Below are 16,656 nucleotides of genomic sequence, written 5' to 3' on the forward strand. Positions count from 1 at the left end.
CAATTTTCACAAATTTTGTAGCCGCTGTGTTTTTAGTTTTGCGGTGCATCGAAATAGTTTGTGCGATTAAGCGAAAATTAACCCCCGGCCTCAACGTACCCTGTTTGTGTGGGGCGAATGTGTTGGGGGGCCCGCCACCCATGCGTGAAACTTGGGGTCAAAATTCACCCGGGACCCCACATGATGCACGCCACGCGCTCGAACCTACTCTAAACGAATTCCGAAAATTTTTTTAAAAAATGGTTTATCTAAACCTCAAATTTTGACTTTGTAAATTAAGTGAATGAAAGTTTTTCTTTATTTTTGATTTTATTTTGTAAATTGCGACCACAATGAGACAAAATATAAGACGACATGCATACTACGCACCGTATCTAAAAATAACGAGATTTGTCTTTTGTTGATTGTGTTTGTTGGTTTGATTGTGACGTGGAACTACGTCATTTTTGTGAAGTCATAATGACGTGGTTTATATTACTTGGGAACACAAAAATTGGAACAATCGGCAACACTGCGTTAAATACTCGGCAACACTGCCTATGGCTTGTGTGTAAGATCCGGGAAGGAAACAATTTGCCGCTTAAGTTTTAAGCAGCTTATATAAGTTAGTAGCCAGAAGAACATTTTCTTCTTTGGTTGCATTTTGCAGTAATGGGACAATATTGCGGGTCTAACAAAAACTACGAATCTACACAAACGTATGATAAATGTTTGTAATTGTTTGTCGTGTTAGCTACACGCCGGTACAGTTGACTCCACTGTGTGCGGGGTGGAACATGTGGTCGAATCCATGCTGGCTGAGGAAACTGAAGGAATGCTACTGATTTCGGACGAATCGGATATCGAGCCTTGACCTTGATCGGAAAAGTTGTTCATCTGGAATGAAAGGAATCGGTTACTTGGTTACAAATAATGAGTTGATGCAATTTGTTGTTGTGAACAATTTGTGGTCGAAGTTTGTCGTAATATTGAACAAGTCAGAAAATTATATCAGTTTTAAGATTTGAATTATTTGGTTGCAATACTGGAAGGTAGCTAATATAGGAGTTCTTATATAAACATGTATACCGAGTTTACTATATTTGTTGTTGTAATGGTCGGGCCAGTATAACTGCATCGTGATATAATATGCTGATAATATGGACTTTTTGGTGTTTAATAATTGGGTTGTTTGCATTGTTTCAGTTGTTACAATTAGCTGTTGTGGACAATTTGTGGCGAAAATTGTTTTGATTGAAAGTTGGAGATTTTTATCATTTATCAGGAATTTAAAACTGAATAGTTTAGCTGCAAACTTTTGCGAAGTTAAGTTATTTGTTGCAACAAACTGTCACGTGAAAGGACAAGAACATTGGAATTTAGGAATTGAGTTATATTTTTGCAATGTTAAGGGTCGTGCTGTTGTGGTCAAGGAAGATATCTTGTGTTTTAAAAGTTTTGCTAATTTGGAAAATATTATCACAAGTCTAATTAATTAAGCCTTGCGAATGGCGGACGAAACTTTGAAGTGAAATTACTGTTTTTTTTACACTGGAAAAGCCGAGAAAATCTGCCTTACATTCAGTTATGCCTTGTAGCAGAAGTAACATGTTGTTTGAAATGCAATATTCAAGTTGTCTTATATATTCTGGGTGCGTAAGAATAATGGAATCTTGTGTTTTATATTTGTGAATGTAACTCACCAGTTGTTGGAAGGCCGGTTGTTCTATTTCGCTTTGAAGAGCAAAGTCGCTGAGTGCTTTCCAAGCTGGTTGCTGGTAGTTCCTCACTTCAACAGGAGCTACACTAACTGAGTTGTCGTTTCTTACAGGTTCTGATGCAACCATGGGGACTCCGTTCATCCCTGATAAACCCTGGACGTTATTACCCTGAAATTCAAGAAAATTTAGGGTAAAATTAACGTTTTATGGAGCTTAGGATGAAATTAAAAAACTTTTAAGTTGTTTATTTTTAAAATATCTGGATTGTTTTGTAAGAATGACGGAAACAAAGTTGATTCTAACGTTTGGAATGAACAATTGTGATTAAGAATTGGTATTATGATGTTTTAAAACATGTCAATAGTTTGAATTTCAACTCAAGAATTCTGGATTTTTTTATTATTTCAAAACTTTCAGTCAGATTGGAATTCCAGGCCAAGTCAAGACACGAAATTTTCACCAAACGTTTTGTTTGATCTGTCCTCGCGTACAAGCAAGCTTATCTAACCGTGTTTGCTTACCCAGCCAACATACGGCTGAGGATAAACTTTGTACCGCAGGTAAACACTACACACAGTAAGTATGAGGACCAAGTCGGAGGTTTCGAATTAAATCTAAAGTGTTTAAAACTTTGTGGCGACCAATACTCAATGTTGAAGTTATTTTTGTGCTGTAACCATAGCAACGGTTTTCTGGGGAGGGGTGGCCCGCTATGACGTATCACCCCTTTGGTTGGAATCATCGGTTTCTTAAAGTTAATGTTTAATCGTCGTCGTCGCTACAGTAGCTCACACGTAACAAAGGGTGATTAACGCGTCATCAATGACTACGCGAACATGGATTCGAAATTAATCGCGGGGTTTGAATGTTGGGTGTTTGTTCACCTGAATATAGCAGCGAGGTTCGACACCGCTGTGGCCGCTTTATTTGTTTGTTCCGTTATAAATGTAATCATAAATCACCCCGGGGTTCGAACCCTGTACCGTTAGTATCCCACCTGTTCGTTATTATGCTGTTGCTTCGCTTGCTGCTCCTGGATTTGTTTCAAAGCTATGGAACGTTTCTTGTCTTTGCATCTTTTGTTTTGGAACCAAACCCTTATTACACGCGAAGATAGTCCAGTCATTTCTGTGAGTTGTTCTTTCATTAGAGCGTCAGGTCGACAGTTGGCCGCGTAACAAGTTCTAAGCGTGTGGAGTTGTTTCTCGTTGAGCACTGTCCTAACTCGTGTCGTCTTCGCATCTTTGCTTCGCCTTTGCCCCCCACTGTGCCCACCCGACCGATGGCTGATCACCCTCTCGCCCCCCATTTGAGGGCTGATGACCCCTTGAGGGTTCGGGGTTTGGGGAATTCCCGGAATCATGTGGCCGTCGTGAACTGGAAGAAAAAAAAATCATCAAATTTGGAAAAAGATAAAATATCGGAACTTTTTAAAGAATGAAAATTTGAATATTTTTGAGAGAAGAAAAAATGTTTCGACGTTATTTAGTTAATTATCATTGGAGCGGAACAAATTTAACGGAATTTTAAAATTTTGGTCAAATATTTTAGGCAGGAAACGGCAACCACGGGGACGGATTTAAAGGAGGGAATATTTTATAAAGTTTTTACTGAATACTGGTCGAAGATTTTCTCATTAAATATTTAAATTTTGGAGTTTTTGTTGAAAAGGTCGTGCGAGCTTTATTCCGTTGAAAATATTAAAATCGGATTTGGTTAAAATTGGCGGAAAGGTGGTTTAAAAATGGCGACAACCATTGAGGGTCGGTTTTGCGAAAGGACGGTTTGTGAGCAAGCGAAGCTTATCTGGATGCGAACAAATAAACACAACGTCTCAAGGTGACATGCGAACTTCAAAGCCGACTCAACGTTGGATCGTTATCACAATAATTAGACGGTTGCTCATATTCATACAGCATAAGCGAAGATATTTTCTACATTGGATATTCAGTGTCACAAACCGGGGCCATGAACTTTAGTCTTGACTTTCTTACATTCCGCCCAAGTTAAAAGATCAAAGACATTATCCTCGCATCTGTAATATTCTCACTCGTACCGGTGCTCGGGGCGTGCATTATAAACTATGCGAGGTATGAACCGTTGTGTATATAGCGAGCCATTGCGACTGTTAACCTGATTGCAATCTTAGCCAACCCCGCGATAGACTCAGGAGAAACTACCAAGTAAACTCTGTTTTGCGTAAACAGTCGTCCATTCTTCCCAAACTACCTTAATAACTCCCCAATTACATTCAACTCAACCATTCATTGCAACGACTTAAATATTTTCGCGACAATTTGCGCCGCGCGTTTTTGCTGGCTTGAAATAACATTATGACGTAACAAGCGCAGCTGACAAAGATTTAGAATTTCTTTCATAAGATTTTAATAATTAGAATCACAGTAAATGTCGTCACAACCACATTTGTTACGATCGCTGACGTAATAAACAACTAATGACATCATTACAACGTCATTAAACAAAATCCACAAAAAAACGTATTTTTGAAGCCTAATGACGTCATCAACTCATGACGTCATGTACACGTCATTCTCACCCATCATGTCCCCGGATGTTGCAACTTCATGGTCAGCTTTGCAGAACAAACCGTCGTCTCTTAGAGCGAATTCGTCCCCTGGTATTAACTGCCTGCTACAAGCCACACACTTGAAACATTGTATGTGATATATCTTGTCTCTGGCTCGCATTACAAAGTCGTTCTTGCTGAAGCAGAGACCACACTTGTTGCATTTTGTTCCGAATAACCTGGGTGAAAATATCAGTGTTAAAAACGCGAGGACAAACTAGTTACATTTATTTTTACAGTAACTTGGTCCGTCGTCGGCGTAAAAGAGGTTACTATCCACCAAGTTACTGCCCGAAACATCTGCTGATCATGAGTTTAGTATCCAGACACTAACTTGGTCCATCATCAGTGTAAAAAAGGTTACTATCCACCAAGTTACTGTCCGAAACATCTGCTGATCATGAGTTTAGTATCCAGACAGTAACTTGGTATATCATCAGTGTAAAAGAGGTTACTATCCACCAAGTTACTGCCCGAAACATCCGCTGATCATGAGTTTAGTATCCAGACAGTAACTTGGTCCATCATCAGTGTAAAAGAGGTTACTATCCACCAAGTTACTGTCCGAAACACCCGCTGATCATGAGTTTAGTATCCAGACAGTAACTTGGTCCATCATCAGTGTAAAAGAGGTTACTATCCACCAAGTTACTGTCCGAAACATCTGCTGATCATGAGTTTAGTATCCAGACAGTAACTTGGTACATCATTAGTGTAAAAGAGGTTACTATCCACCAAGTTACTGTCCGAAACATCTGCTGATCATGAGTTTAGTATCCAGACAGTAACTTGGTCCATCATCAGTGTAAAATATTTGCAAAACACATAATTGAAAAACGCGGGAAATTTTGAATTCATTTCAACCAATCCCAGCATATGTTACAATGGTCGATAGTGACGACATACACGTCCAATTATGCAGCAACATTTGAATTCTTGTTTTGCATCGCGCCTATCGCTGTTCCATTATCGATGGTATGCGCCCCCCTGGGAATTCCCCCTCTTGGGAATACCCGACAATCGGGAAGTCATTCATTACGTCACAATGATGAAAATTCGAAAAGTTTTATAACTTCCGGTGTTATCATATATATATGATGTCTATGATATGGGAGTGCAATTTATTAGTGCGTTAGATTAATTGAATGCAACTTGTTTATCCTCATGAACATTAATGTTGTATATGATGTGATGATGAGTGAAGCAATGAAACTTGTTCTGTCGTTATCTATATTGATGCGCATTGAAAGAGTATTTATCCTCACATGGCGGGGCAACAACAATCGTTATACCACGGGTGTTCTGTTTCATACACCTCGTATCCGCTTACGAGTTACCACGTATGTAACTTTGGGTGATTGTTTTTCTGTATGGTTGATAATTTAGACAGCCCACAAGTGACCACTCGGTTGGAGGAATTATCATGAAGTGTTTTGCCCAATAATTTAACATTTACGTTGAATTAATACGATATCTATGTGAGTTCAAATATATTATTTCCATTCCACCTTGGCACGGATTCGAACACGTGGTCTATGACGAAACAATTGAAATAATTCCCAATTTCTTTGTGTTAAACCCGCCACGTCACAATTAGGCTTTCTCATCTTTATAGTTGTTCCCCTGACACCGTTGTATGACGTCATGGACTATATTTGGCGCCACCAGGCGACGGTTCGGAAAGTGGGTCAAAGTTCATGTAATTATGGATAAACACAAGGGATTGTGACGTTGGGTGGCCGCGATTGTGATATCCAAGATTTATTCTCGTATTTGTTCGACTATTATTCAGTTTACTGTCCAATAATGGGGGTTTATTACGTAACAGTATCCTCCTGTATTCTCACAATCGCCCCCAATGGACGATTGTTTGTTTTGAATGATAATTGTGACGTAATAATGTTAACTTATGTTCAAATAATGCGATTATGACGTAATATTTGCAAAATAGTTTAGATTTGTAGAACATGTAACCTCTCGAACCGCACTATTTATGACGTCACAATAGAACAGCGGTGTGCGCCATGGCCGCCTTATGTTACTAACACATTGCAAATAATAAATAATTGATGTTGCAACAAACGGTGGAAATACGACGCGCAATTAGAACACAGGCGATACAATATTAATAAACTTGACAACAAGAGAGCTATGCCCATGTTTCGCTAACTTTCATATGTCGATGTTTTCGAGAACGTCATTTATTTAGCACTCTGTGACGTCACAACACTATACAATTATAACGTCACAAAAATGTAACATCACAAAATTATAATATTAAAATATTTTTACGTCAAATATACATATCGTCACATAATCATGGCGTCATAATTTCATGACGTCACAACCTCGTGACGTCAGAACCTCATGACACCACACCATATAAGGACCCACCTTGTGTAATCCCGTTTACAATACGTTTTCCCATCCCTTACAAAACACGTGCACGTCTCGTCCAAGTATTGACCACAATCAGCGCATTTTAAACAACCAGCATGCCACTCAAGGTTGGGGGCGACACGTAGTATGTATTGGTCGTGTATAGGGGAGCCACATCCTACGCATAGAGGGATGCGGCAGGGGTCTGTAAGGAAAACTTGGTTAAATTTGTTTGTAAATCGTTTATATAGTAAGCTGGGGTAAGATGGGACATTTTTATTCATTTTGTCGTCCCATTTGGTAGTCAACAAAGAATATTCACAGAATTAAAAATTGTATCCTCACGACTTTAAAACACGGTTGTTATAATTGCTGAAAACACGAGCGAGTAATATGGGATATCATGTGCGAACCCATCTTACACCAAGTTAGTACAATGTATATTGTAATTGGATGCTTTGGTATAACTTTTGTTTACTACGTCATGAATAATGACGTCATCATAAACATGACGTAACAACCCCAGTCATCGTTTAGTAATAATTCTCATTGTCCGCTCATAATCACATCTGTTATCCTTGTTCACAATCTGTTTGGGATCATTGTTAAGTCACAGCAGGTATTATGACGTATTCACGCACTCTGTTACGTCACAAAGAAAAATGGCGCTGACAAAGAGTCAAAAATCGAGAATTGTCGCGACGATCGCGTTATGGCGGCTTTGCGCGTTGTAGCGTGGAAGAACAACCGGTAATATGACGTAATAAACGGATTTCCTGATTATCCGGAAACAAACAATAAGTCACGCATGAGCGCGCACACGTGATTGCGGTAACGATAATGGTTTGTGACGTCATAAGGGGAAATATGAATTTAATAATAAACTATTGTTTGAGCTTGATTTTGTTTTGCAACATATTCATAAGCATTATAGATTAGAACCAGATTCATGCAATTCAAAACAGTTAACGTTATATTACTGTGGGGTAAGATGGATACCGTTAGCACCCAAAACCCTGATCGTGTCTTTAATGATTTTTTGTTTACTACCAAATGGGACGATACAACAGAATGAAAACTTGTCCCATCTTTCCCCACAGTTCCATATTATGTAAATGTTTCGCGAAAAGTTTTTCTTCAAATATGGGGTGGCGGTCCGGGGGGGAGATAAATATCTAGATGAACTTTTCACCCCAAGTTAAAATTTTATGAGCGAGGGTGTGACAGTGGAAACATTCGAGTTTGACGTGGAGTGATTTTAACTCTTCGAGGAGTAACTTTAAAATTTTCATAAAATATTGAAATTTCACCGAAAATGCAATTTTGCAAAAAAATGTTAAAATTCGCAAAATGTTAGGATTTGGCGGAAAATATTAAAACTGTTCCAATTTTGCAACAAAAATTAAAAAAATATAAAAACTGTGAAACTGGCAAAGGGCTAGGAATTGTAAAAAAACTAATTTCTTTAAAAAGTGTCAGCGAACCCCGTTTAGGCGCGAACGAGTTACACGCGTCTCTTACAACTGCCTTCATTCATTAAACATAAAGACTTCGACGTCGACGCGATAATACGCGGCGTCCGCGATTTTTAATCCGACAGGAAAATAATCAAGAAATTCCAAAAATGTATTGCGGATTCCATTGTTAGGAACAAACGGCGCGATATTTTGTTTATTACGTCACAAAGGTATATAAGAATTAACTGTTACGTCATACCAATACACGCATTTATATTGTTACGTTATAAATATAAAAATTCTAGAAATATCGAAGAATCAGCGATTTTTTTATTGTGACGTAATAATACGGATAGTTAGCAACAATCGATGCATCGGGCGACAAACCGCTTCAAACAATGGAACATCGCGACGCCTCATCTCGTTTATGTTTAGCCTACAACCGCGTCTGTGACAAAACAAACGAGACGAAAACTCGATCAGAGCTTTCGGATAAAATGAAGCGAAGAAAAATATTTTATTCCCACCAACCCCCAACCCCTGCAAACCCCACAACCCTGAGAACTTTCTAAAAAGTCGTCGCTAACCCCCAACCCACCACAAACTCGAGGCCAAACAAAACTTTATTTTATTTCTGTGTTTAAGAAAGTTCATTCTAAAATTAAATTTATTTTTTATTTAAATTTATTCATTTCTTTATTTATTTAACGCTTAACAAAGCTCTTAAAAACCTGACCCTCCCAACAATTAACAAAATAATCCCCAACAAAAGTTACAAGCCATGAAGACCCAAACATATTTCAACTTTTTTATCTCAAGTCCTAAAATCCAAATATAGACGATTGTTTATTCAATGTGACGTCACAGTTATAATGCATGTTACGTCATAATGCAGCAACTATTACACCGCGACCCACTTTGTCGATCAATTAACAAACACTTTGTTAATGACTAAAGTCTCACGGGTGAGGGGGATTGGCGGCTTTATACTTAATGACCCCCCTTAATTAATCCATATACACGTGCGTATACATGTGACCACTTTAGATAATTTACAATAAGTTGGTTCTAAACTACATTACCTCAAATTAATCTCCACAAACCACTTTGCTAGCGAACAATTAAAACCACTTAATCGCGATCGCATAGAAATCATATATTTTAGCGATATCGAAGTTTGCCTGTGTCTTAGTATTGTTACGTCACAGGTGCGGATACTTAGCGACGCGATTCGCGTGTTGATTATGGATTATGACGTAGCTTTGTTAACAATCGTCTTGTTCTACTTTCGCGGTTTCGTCTTTTCTAGAATCACATAAAAGTTATATATTATGATGTCATAATGCATCATTCAACTTTGGCAATCTCGTTTAATTTCATGTTTATTACGTCACAATTAAAAACGAACACGCGTCCTAATTAACCAATCGCCTGACAATAGGGGTATTATGACGTCACAATCGCAAAAACTTTCAATTATTTCGTCATAAGCATTACCATAACGTGACCGGGGTTCTAGATTTTCAATTCAAGTCTGTGTTTCGTCATAATAGTCGTGTGTTGCGTGTTATATACGTCACAATCAACCAGGTCACCGGCGGCCATTTTGTTTCCGGTTAAATAAACAAATAAAGAATTAATGAAAAAAATCCACTATTTTTGCTCTTGGCTAATTTTGATCGAGTGACGTCATGATATCACTGGTGATGTCATAAATTAATGACGTCACTGCGAAAATATTATTAAAATAAAAAAAGATTTTCGAAAAAAAGATAAAATACTTGAGGTCTTTAAGGAAAATATAAAAGTCTGATATTTTATCGAATGCGGGTCGATATGTTGTTGCATTATTCATTCGATGCAACCGCGGTGTGCGCTGTAAGATGACGCGAGCATTCTACAATGTATTAGAATACACTGCATTGTTCTTTATTGTTTTAATTGTTGCGTCACACACGGGAAATTGTTAACTAACATTGTCTATTGTGGGGAAAGAATAGCGATTGTGACGTAGCAGCTTGAATGGGACATTGAGTGCGATTTACGCGGCTGCATCGACGCGGTTATGACGACATAAGCGATGTATATTATCTCGTATTTGTGATTCACAATGCTTTAACACAACTTCATTGTTATGTTTTGTGATGTCACAAATACCTTTTGCAGCTTCAGATTAAGCCGTTGTGACGTAAATAAATAATAAATGCCGATTGTGACGTGACAATGGCTTGAGATATTCGCCGCGCGGTTTAAAGATGGCGATCTACGCGAACGGTAATTTTGTTGCCAAAAGATAAAAATCCAATTTCATCGCGAACATCGCGCCCCAACCCCCCGGCCCAGTCCAATGTTAGGCGCTTACAAAGGTCGCCCCCCCATTAATAATGTATCCGTCTTCGCACTATATACTGAATCCTAAGGTTAATTGTTGCCTTTCCTGCTTAAGCACTTACCCGCAATTTTGTTCAAGACACTTACGCGTACAATGCTAGTTCTTGGCCTGAATTCGAACCCAGGATCCCTGGTTCTCCAACCCTGGCCTGAATTCGAACCCAGGATCCCTGGTTCTCCAACCCTGACCTGGATTAGAACCCGGGATCCCTTGATTTTCAACCCTGGCCTGATTTCGAACCCAAACCCCCCTACTTTATTAAACAACCCACAAACTTACCGCAATTAAGCGAGGCCGACACGCAGCCTCCATGAGGGTCCGCCATCTTTGCTCCCAGTTTCTCGTCCTGACCGAAAATGGCGAATGATTCGTTCATAAAACTTGTGAACGACCCCGACCTTGAGTCGTCCGCCAACGGCGGCGAGTATCCGGGATCCAGGTTTGAAATTTCGAAATTCTCCGCTTGTAGAGCGGGGTATTCACCTTCCACCCCTATATTGCTGGCTATTATGACGTCACAGTAAATTGTCCTCACTCGCTCACGTCACAGACACAAGTTGTAATACTCGAATGCGACAGAATCAATTTATCTAAAGCTTCTCTCGAAACTTTTTCTCCGATTCTCTCTAACAGCAACAACGGGTCCTATACAACAAAGTTAATATTACTTCGGGAAACTTTCAAACCTCCCCCCAACTACAAGGCCCTCAATCCCCGCAGCGCGACCAAATATTCCTCGATGTGGTGAACCTCCTAGTTCAATGCCTACAGTGCAAATGAATGCTTTCCGATCCAGATACGACTAACTACATTAACTAATTACATTTCACACGCCCATGTTAATTAACCTCCCCACACGCGTATAACATTACCAATATTTACCAAATCCAAACAGACAATTATCTTCCTTTACTTTTGCTACCAGGCATAATGTTAATTCATTCTTCAGCGGCTCATCTGGTATGAAAACGTTCTTTTCCAACTTTTTTTTATCTCTGATCAAGTTTTGCCGAATTTCAGGCAAAAAATCGAAAATATAAAACGTCTTTAAACTATATGAGTCGTTAAATACCAACTTTAACAAATATATTTCACCAAACCCAACGCGCGCATCGCCCTACACCTTCCTATGTTTACGTTCGGCTGCAAACGAGTTGCGCCGAAGCATTCGCCCCATGAAACATTTATCGTCCCCACCGCGTGCAAGACGACTTCATTATGACGTAACAGAAGGCGACAATTGCCAGAACGACGTTGTAACAATCGCATTGTTACATAATAATGAATTATTACGCTGCTAGAATATTTGCAACGCCATACGCTTGTGACGTCATAATATACAATACGTCATAATACGCGCTTTATAATGTAATAAAATAAGTGACGCGATATCAAAATATGATGTCATGATTTATCAAAATTTGAGTAAAATTAAAAATTCATTCACGTGACAATTGGACATCGCGATTTGTGACAATCGGTTTAATTGTCTTCTATTGTCACTCAACAATGACAGCGACATGTCGCGACATCGGGAACAAACCGCGCCGCCTTCGTCGCTTTCAATCTCGGCGAACAATGTCCAAAGCACCCGATCTTTATGACGTAACAATTAATTATAATATTCAACTTGTTCTGGAATTCAACTTAACAAAACCTTTCTTTATTACGTCATACACACGTCACAAATATAGCGCGCGACACGCTGTACGCGCGACCACCATTTTAGTTTGAGAGTCGACGTCGCGAGCGTAGCTATTTAACGGCAGCAACACGAGATTAACGATTATTATTTCGTTGCGATTTCATTGTTAATAAGATTAGTGAATGTGAATAAACCACTAGCAAGGAAGCTGGGGGTCGTGGGAACTCTGGATGCCGCCGATGCTACGACCGCAACCTATTGTGACGTCACTTAGATGAATCGCGATGTCGAGCCATGGATTCATTACGTCACAATCGGCATTTTTACCCCGAATTTCATGAATGAATTTCCTTCGCTTTCTTGCGGTCACGATTCGACGAAAAGACCAAAATTCTAGAATTTCGCAACAATCCAGCGATTGTGACGTCATTATACAGAGTTAAGAAAAATATGACGTAACAAACAACATCTTCACATACGTGTTACGTCACAATAAAGTTTATTTCAAACAAACAACACAAACAACGTCACAATCCCCATTATTATACAGCGCACGTGGATTCATTGAAGCGAAAACTAACAATGGGCTGACAAAACAATATTATGACGTCACAATGCGAACAGAATAATTCTAGAACGACGCGAGAAATATTCCAAGAATTGAATATTCAAGAACAAATTGTTAAAATTTAAGAATCCGTTCGTTTTTTTTGAACTTTTAAAGTTTAAGTTGTCAAGTCGCTTTGTTGAAAATGGCCGAATTGAAAGTTATGGTCTCCAGTTACCCTGTCGGTAGCTCGCTTTGTAGATATTTTATTTTGCCGACGCCGGCCCTGGAAGACTGCCAGATCTTTAACTAAGGAACCCAACGGACCAACCAGCTAACTAACTCTTGCTTTATTTCTGCAGCGAAATTTTTAAAGCTTTTAAATAATTTCTAAATTTTTGAATCATTTTTTGGTCGATAAGTTTCGTTCAACCATCCATAACTGGAGGTCTTCCAAGTGAAGTTGTTGAAAGCTGACTCCACGCCTTGTTAGCAATAACTCAAGCGAGCTCACTCTGCTACAAATTCCAAAAAACTTGAAACTTTTCGAAAAAAATTGACCCGGCCGAAATTTGATAAAAAAAATTTAAAATTATTTTTGTACTTTTTCACAAACACATTATTTTACGGGGCTTGGACATTGTATGCGATGTTTAAACCTCATGCGATGCTTGACAATCTGTCATTTGTAAATACCCCCTCTCAACGCGCGTTCGCGAAAACGCCATTTTGTTAATTCAAATCTTTTAACAATTATTTCGCACAATCAACAAAATAATCCAACTAACTTTTAAACAACAAAAACAGCAACAATATTAATATTAAATTAAATAAAACCTCAAACCCCATACAACAACCACTAACACGTGTTGTTAATTTTTTAACTTTTGACCTCAACCTTACTATACTGACGTCACTACCTGCATTATTACGTCATACACACTACCCCTCAATAACCCCCCAACCCACCAGCACGTCCAACCACCACAGTCACAGCATGCTGTCCATGCAACCCTGGACAGTTTACTGCCACCAAGATTTTCGCTTTTTTCTTTTTTCTCTCGGCGTCGCTTCAGATCTTTTATTCTCGCGTTCGACAAATCTCGTCGCTTTAACCCTCGCGTAACTTTATTACGTCATAATAATACTATTCTGCGCATTGTAAAATTGATTTAAAAACGCGCGATTTCCGGAACTACTTTATACTTTATGTTATTTTTATGTTCATTGCCCTCCGCTCATCCGTTTTAACAAACACAACTTTAACAACAAAGTCGTTTAACTTTATTGCTAAACATGTAACTTACTGTGGGGTAAGATGGGACACCTTGAGCACATGATATCCAAATATCACGATCGTGTTTTAAACAATTATCAACGGTCTATGGGAGTCGTGAGGATACGGTTTTATAATTCTTTAAATGTTCTTTGTTTGATAAAAACAGAATGGAAAGGGTGTCTCATCTTGCCCCCACTCTACTATATCACCGGATACAAGGCGGGATATTCAACCCGCGGTTCAAACTTCGGGTTATTTATGACGTCAAAAATGTCGATTTTTCCCCCGCATGCCGGCCCTCATGCATAATGGATGACCAAGTGACGTTTGAGTCGCTTTCTCTCATATGAGGAAAAAATCGAAATGCTGGCAAAGTCTTAATAAAAAAAGATTGTTTGTGATTTTGAATATTTAGTGAAATGTGAAAAAGTGACGGTGGTTCTGAAGCATCAACAGGGATAAATACAAGTTCACCACAACCAACACCACACACACACATGTACACCCAACACACAAAACTACTACCCAGCCAACCATACGCCATATATAGTAGGGTGGGGTAAGATGGGACACCTTTTTATTCTATATTCTTCTCCCATTCGGTAGTAAACAAAGAACATTCAAAGAATTATAAAACCGTATTCTCACGACTCCCATAGACCGTTGTTAATTGTTATGTGCTAAAGGTGTCCCATCTTCCCCACCCTACTATATATAAGTATAGTGCCACAACCACACCCAAACGTTAAAAATACACCCAACTATACTACATACATACATACATACACCCATACACCCACAATAGCCATACATTACACACACAACTACCATGGTAGCATACCAACCAACAACAACCGCTGCTTTCCTTCCCAACTTTTGTCCCTCGAGACTCAATTCAACGGTTACAATACACTCTGTTACGTCACAAGGGACAACATTGTTGCGTCATTGTTGCGTCACTTACCCTTATTATCCGCAAAGCTAAAAGTTCGCCCGAGTTCGCCGTTTGTGACGTAACATTCACGTTTGTGACGTCACAAATCCCCCGACCGAGCGGCGTTTCATAATTCCAATTAATTCAACACAATACGGTTTGTGACGACATTCTGACGCCCGATTATGACGCAATATGGCGACGTATGACGTCATAATAAGCGGATTGATGACGTAATTACAGCTAATCGATCAAATTCAAAAATTTTCGATTTTTTTTTTAATTTTTAAATAAAATCTTTTAAAACAAAACTAAAAACTCCCCTAATTTATATTTTTACCAATTTTAATCGAAATTATTTGTCATAATGACGTAATATCCCCCCCCCCAATCACCTTGGGTGCGACAATCAAACCGGCACACAGATTATCCGAGTAAGAAACTAATTTATCACAAGAATTGTGAGGATTATCCGCTATCGGCGCCACTGGTCGATATTTCATTTACAAATTGAATCGCGTCGATCGCGTTTTCGCGGTTTCGACGTATTTCAACAAAATATTAATTTATTTTATTTTTTAATAAAAAAAATCGAAAAAAAATCAAGAAACGTTTAAAAAATTAGCTCTTGCGCGCTACCACGTGTTTGTTAAGTTTGTGTTACGTCACAAAGCGAATTATGGATTGAACAATGGAAATGTAATCAAATCTCGCGCTTTAACTCGATGTCGAATCAATTAAACAATCGAAGTAACGAAATTTGGATCTCGACCCCCAGGGTAACGCAACCTATTTATCTTCGATTCCGCGATTAAAAGAAGTTTAAACTATGACGTCATAGAGGCGCATAATTAGGCCGCTCACCTGAGGTCGCTGTTTAATCAAATTTAAAATAAATATTGATGAGAGCTGACCACGTGGTCAAAGTGACGTAACCGGTCAAGTCGTACCTTGCTTAAATATTCGAAACCACTTCAACCCACAGCTGTGTTATAGAACAACATACGCCATAAAATCTACTATCGCGCGGTTCGTCCTTTCTTGTCGAGGCAAGGACCGCTTTTCGTCTTTCATCGACGTTACATCCCGAATTCGCTCGAACTCTCAGCGGACCAACGTCGTAGATCTGCTGGGATTTCGTTCGCTTGTCACATGCGATGCTCTGGTTAACGCTGCCCACGCGATTTTCGCGACTTAAACATTCTGTTTTTTGTTTTTATTCAAAATCACTTTAACTGTCAGAACTATTATTACGTCACACCTCACCCTGTGAAACATCAATAATTCTATTATTACATCATAATCCCTTGTTTGCCTCATACAAGTTGTTATGATGTCACTTACACACATAACCTTCAACTAAATGCACATATTTTGAATACGATAGCGAAGTTTACCTAAAACAACGAAGAGAACTAGCAGCAAAACAACAGTCGTTAAAACACGCTACGAGCGAAAATACTGGAATAAAAGGCTTAAAAAAAGCGTGGCCGCTAAACTTAATTTAACAACAGAATGTAACAACTGTTGTTCAACATATTCCAGCAAATTAAGTTTTACGGCAATCCTGGGACCTGTGTGCTGTACAGCCATAATTAGTTGCAACAAAACCATAAATCAGGGACTTGTTTCGATCCGCGGTTGCCTGCTGCCTATTCTGGTGCGGAAATTTGTAAATACAACTTGGTTGGAATTTACTTTTAGACTTATTTAAAAAAATTATATTTAATTACAAT

General features: G+C 38.8%; 1 protein-coding gene across 1 annotated transcript; it reads right to left on the reverse strand.

The window, feature by feature from the left end:
* Window positions 1-290: 290 nt before the first annotated feature.
* LOC149737273 (insulin gene enhancer protein ISL-1-like) lies at window positions 291-11,245 on the reverse strand. The gene is made up of 6 exons (XM_089877646.1): window positions 10,795-11,245; window positions 6,682-6,871; window positions 4,258-4,466; window positions 2,698-3,077; window positions 1,683-1,868; window positions 291-876 (listed from the first exon to the last, which is right to left on the reverse strand). Exons 1-6 carry the CDS (start codon window positions 10,889-10,891, stop codon window positions 730-732), a joined length of 1,209 nt encoding a protein of 402 aa, XP_089733772.1. The 5' UTR covers window positions 10,892-11,245; the 3' UTR covers window positions 291-729.
* Window positions 11,246-16,656: the final 5,411 nt, after the last annotated feature.

Source organism: Ciona robusta, chromosome 4, assembly GCF_009617815.1.
Source record: "Ciona robusta chromosome 4, ASM961781v2".
Classification (NCBI taxonomy): Eukaryota; Metazoa; Chordata; class Ascidiacea; order Phlebobranchia; family Cionidae; genus Ciona; species Ciona robusta.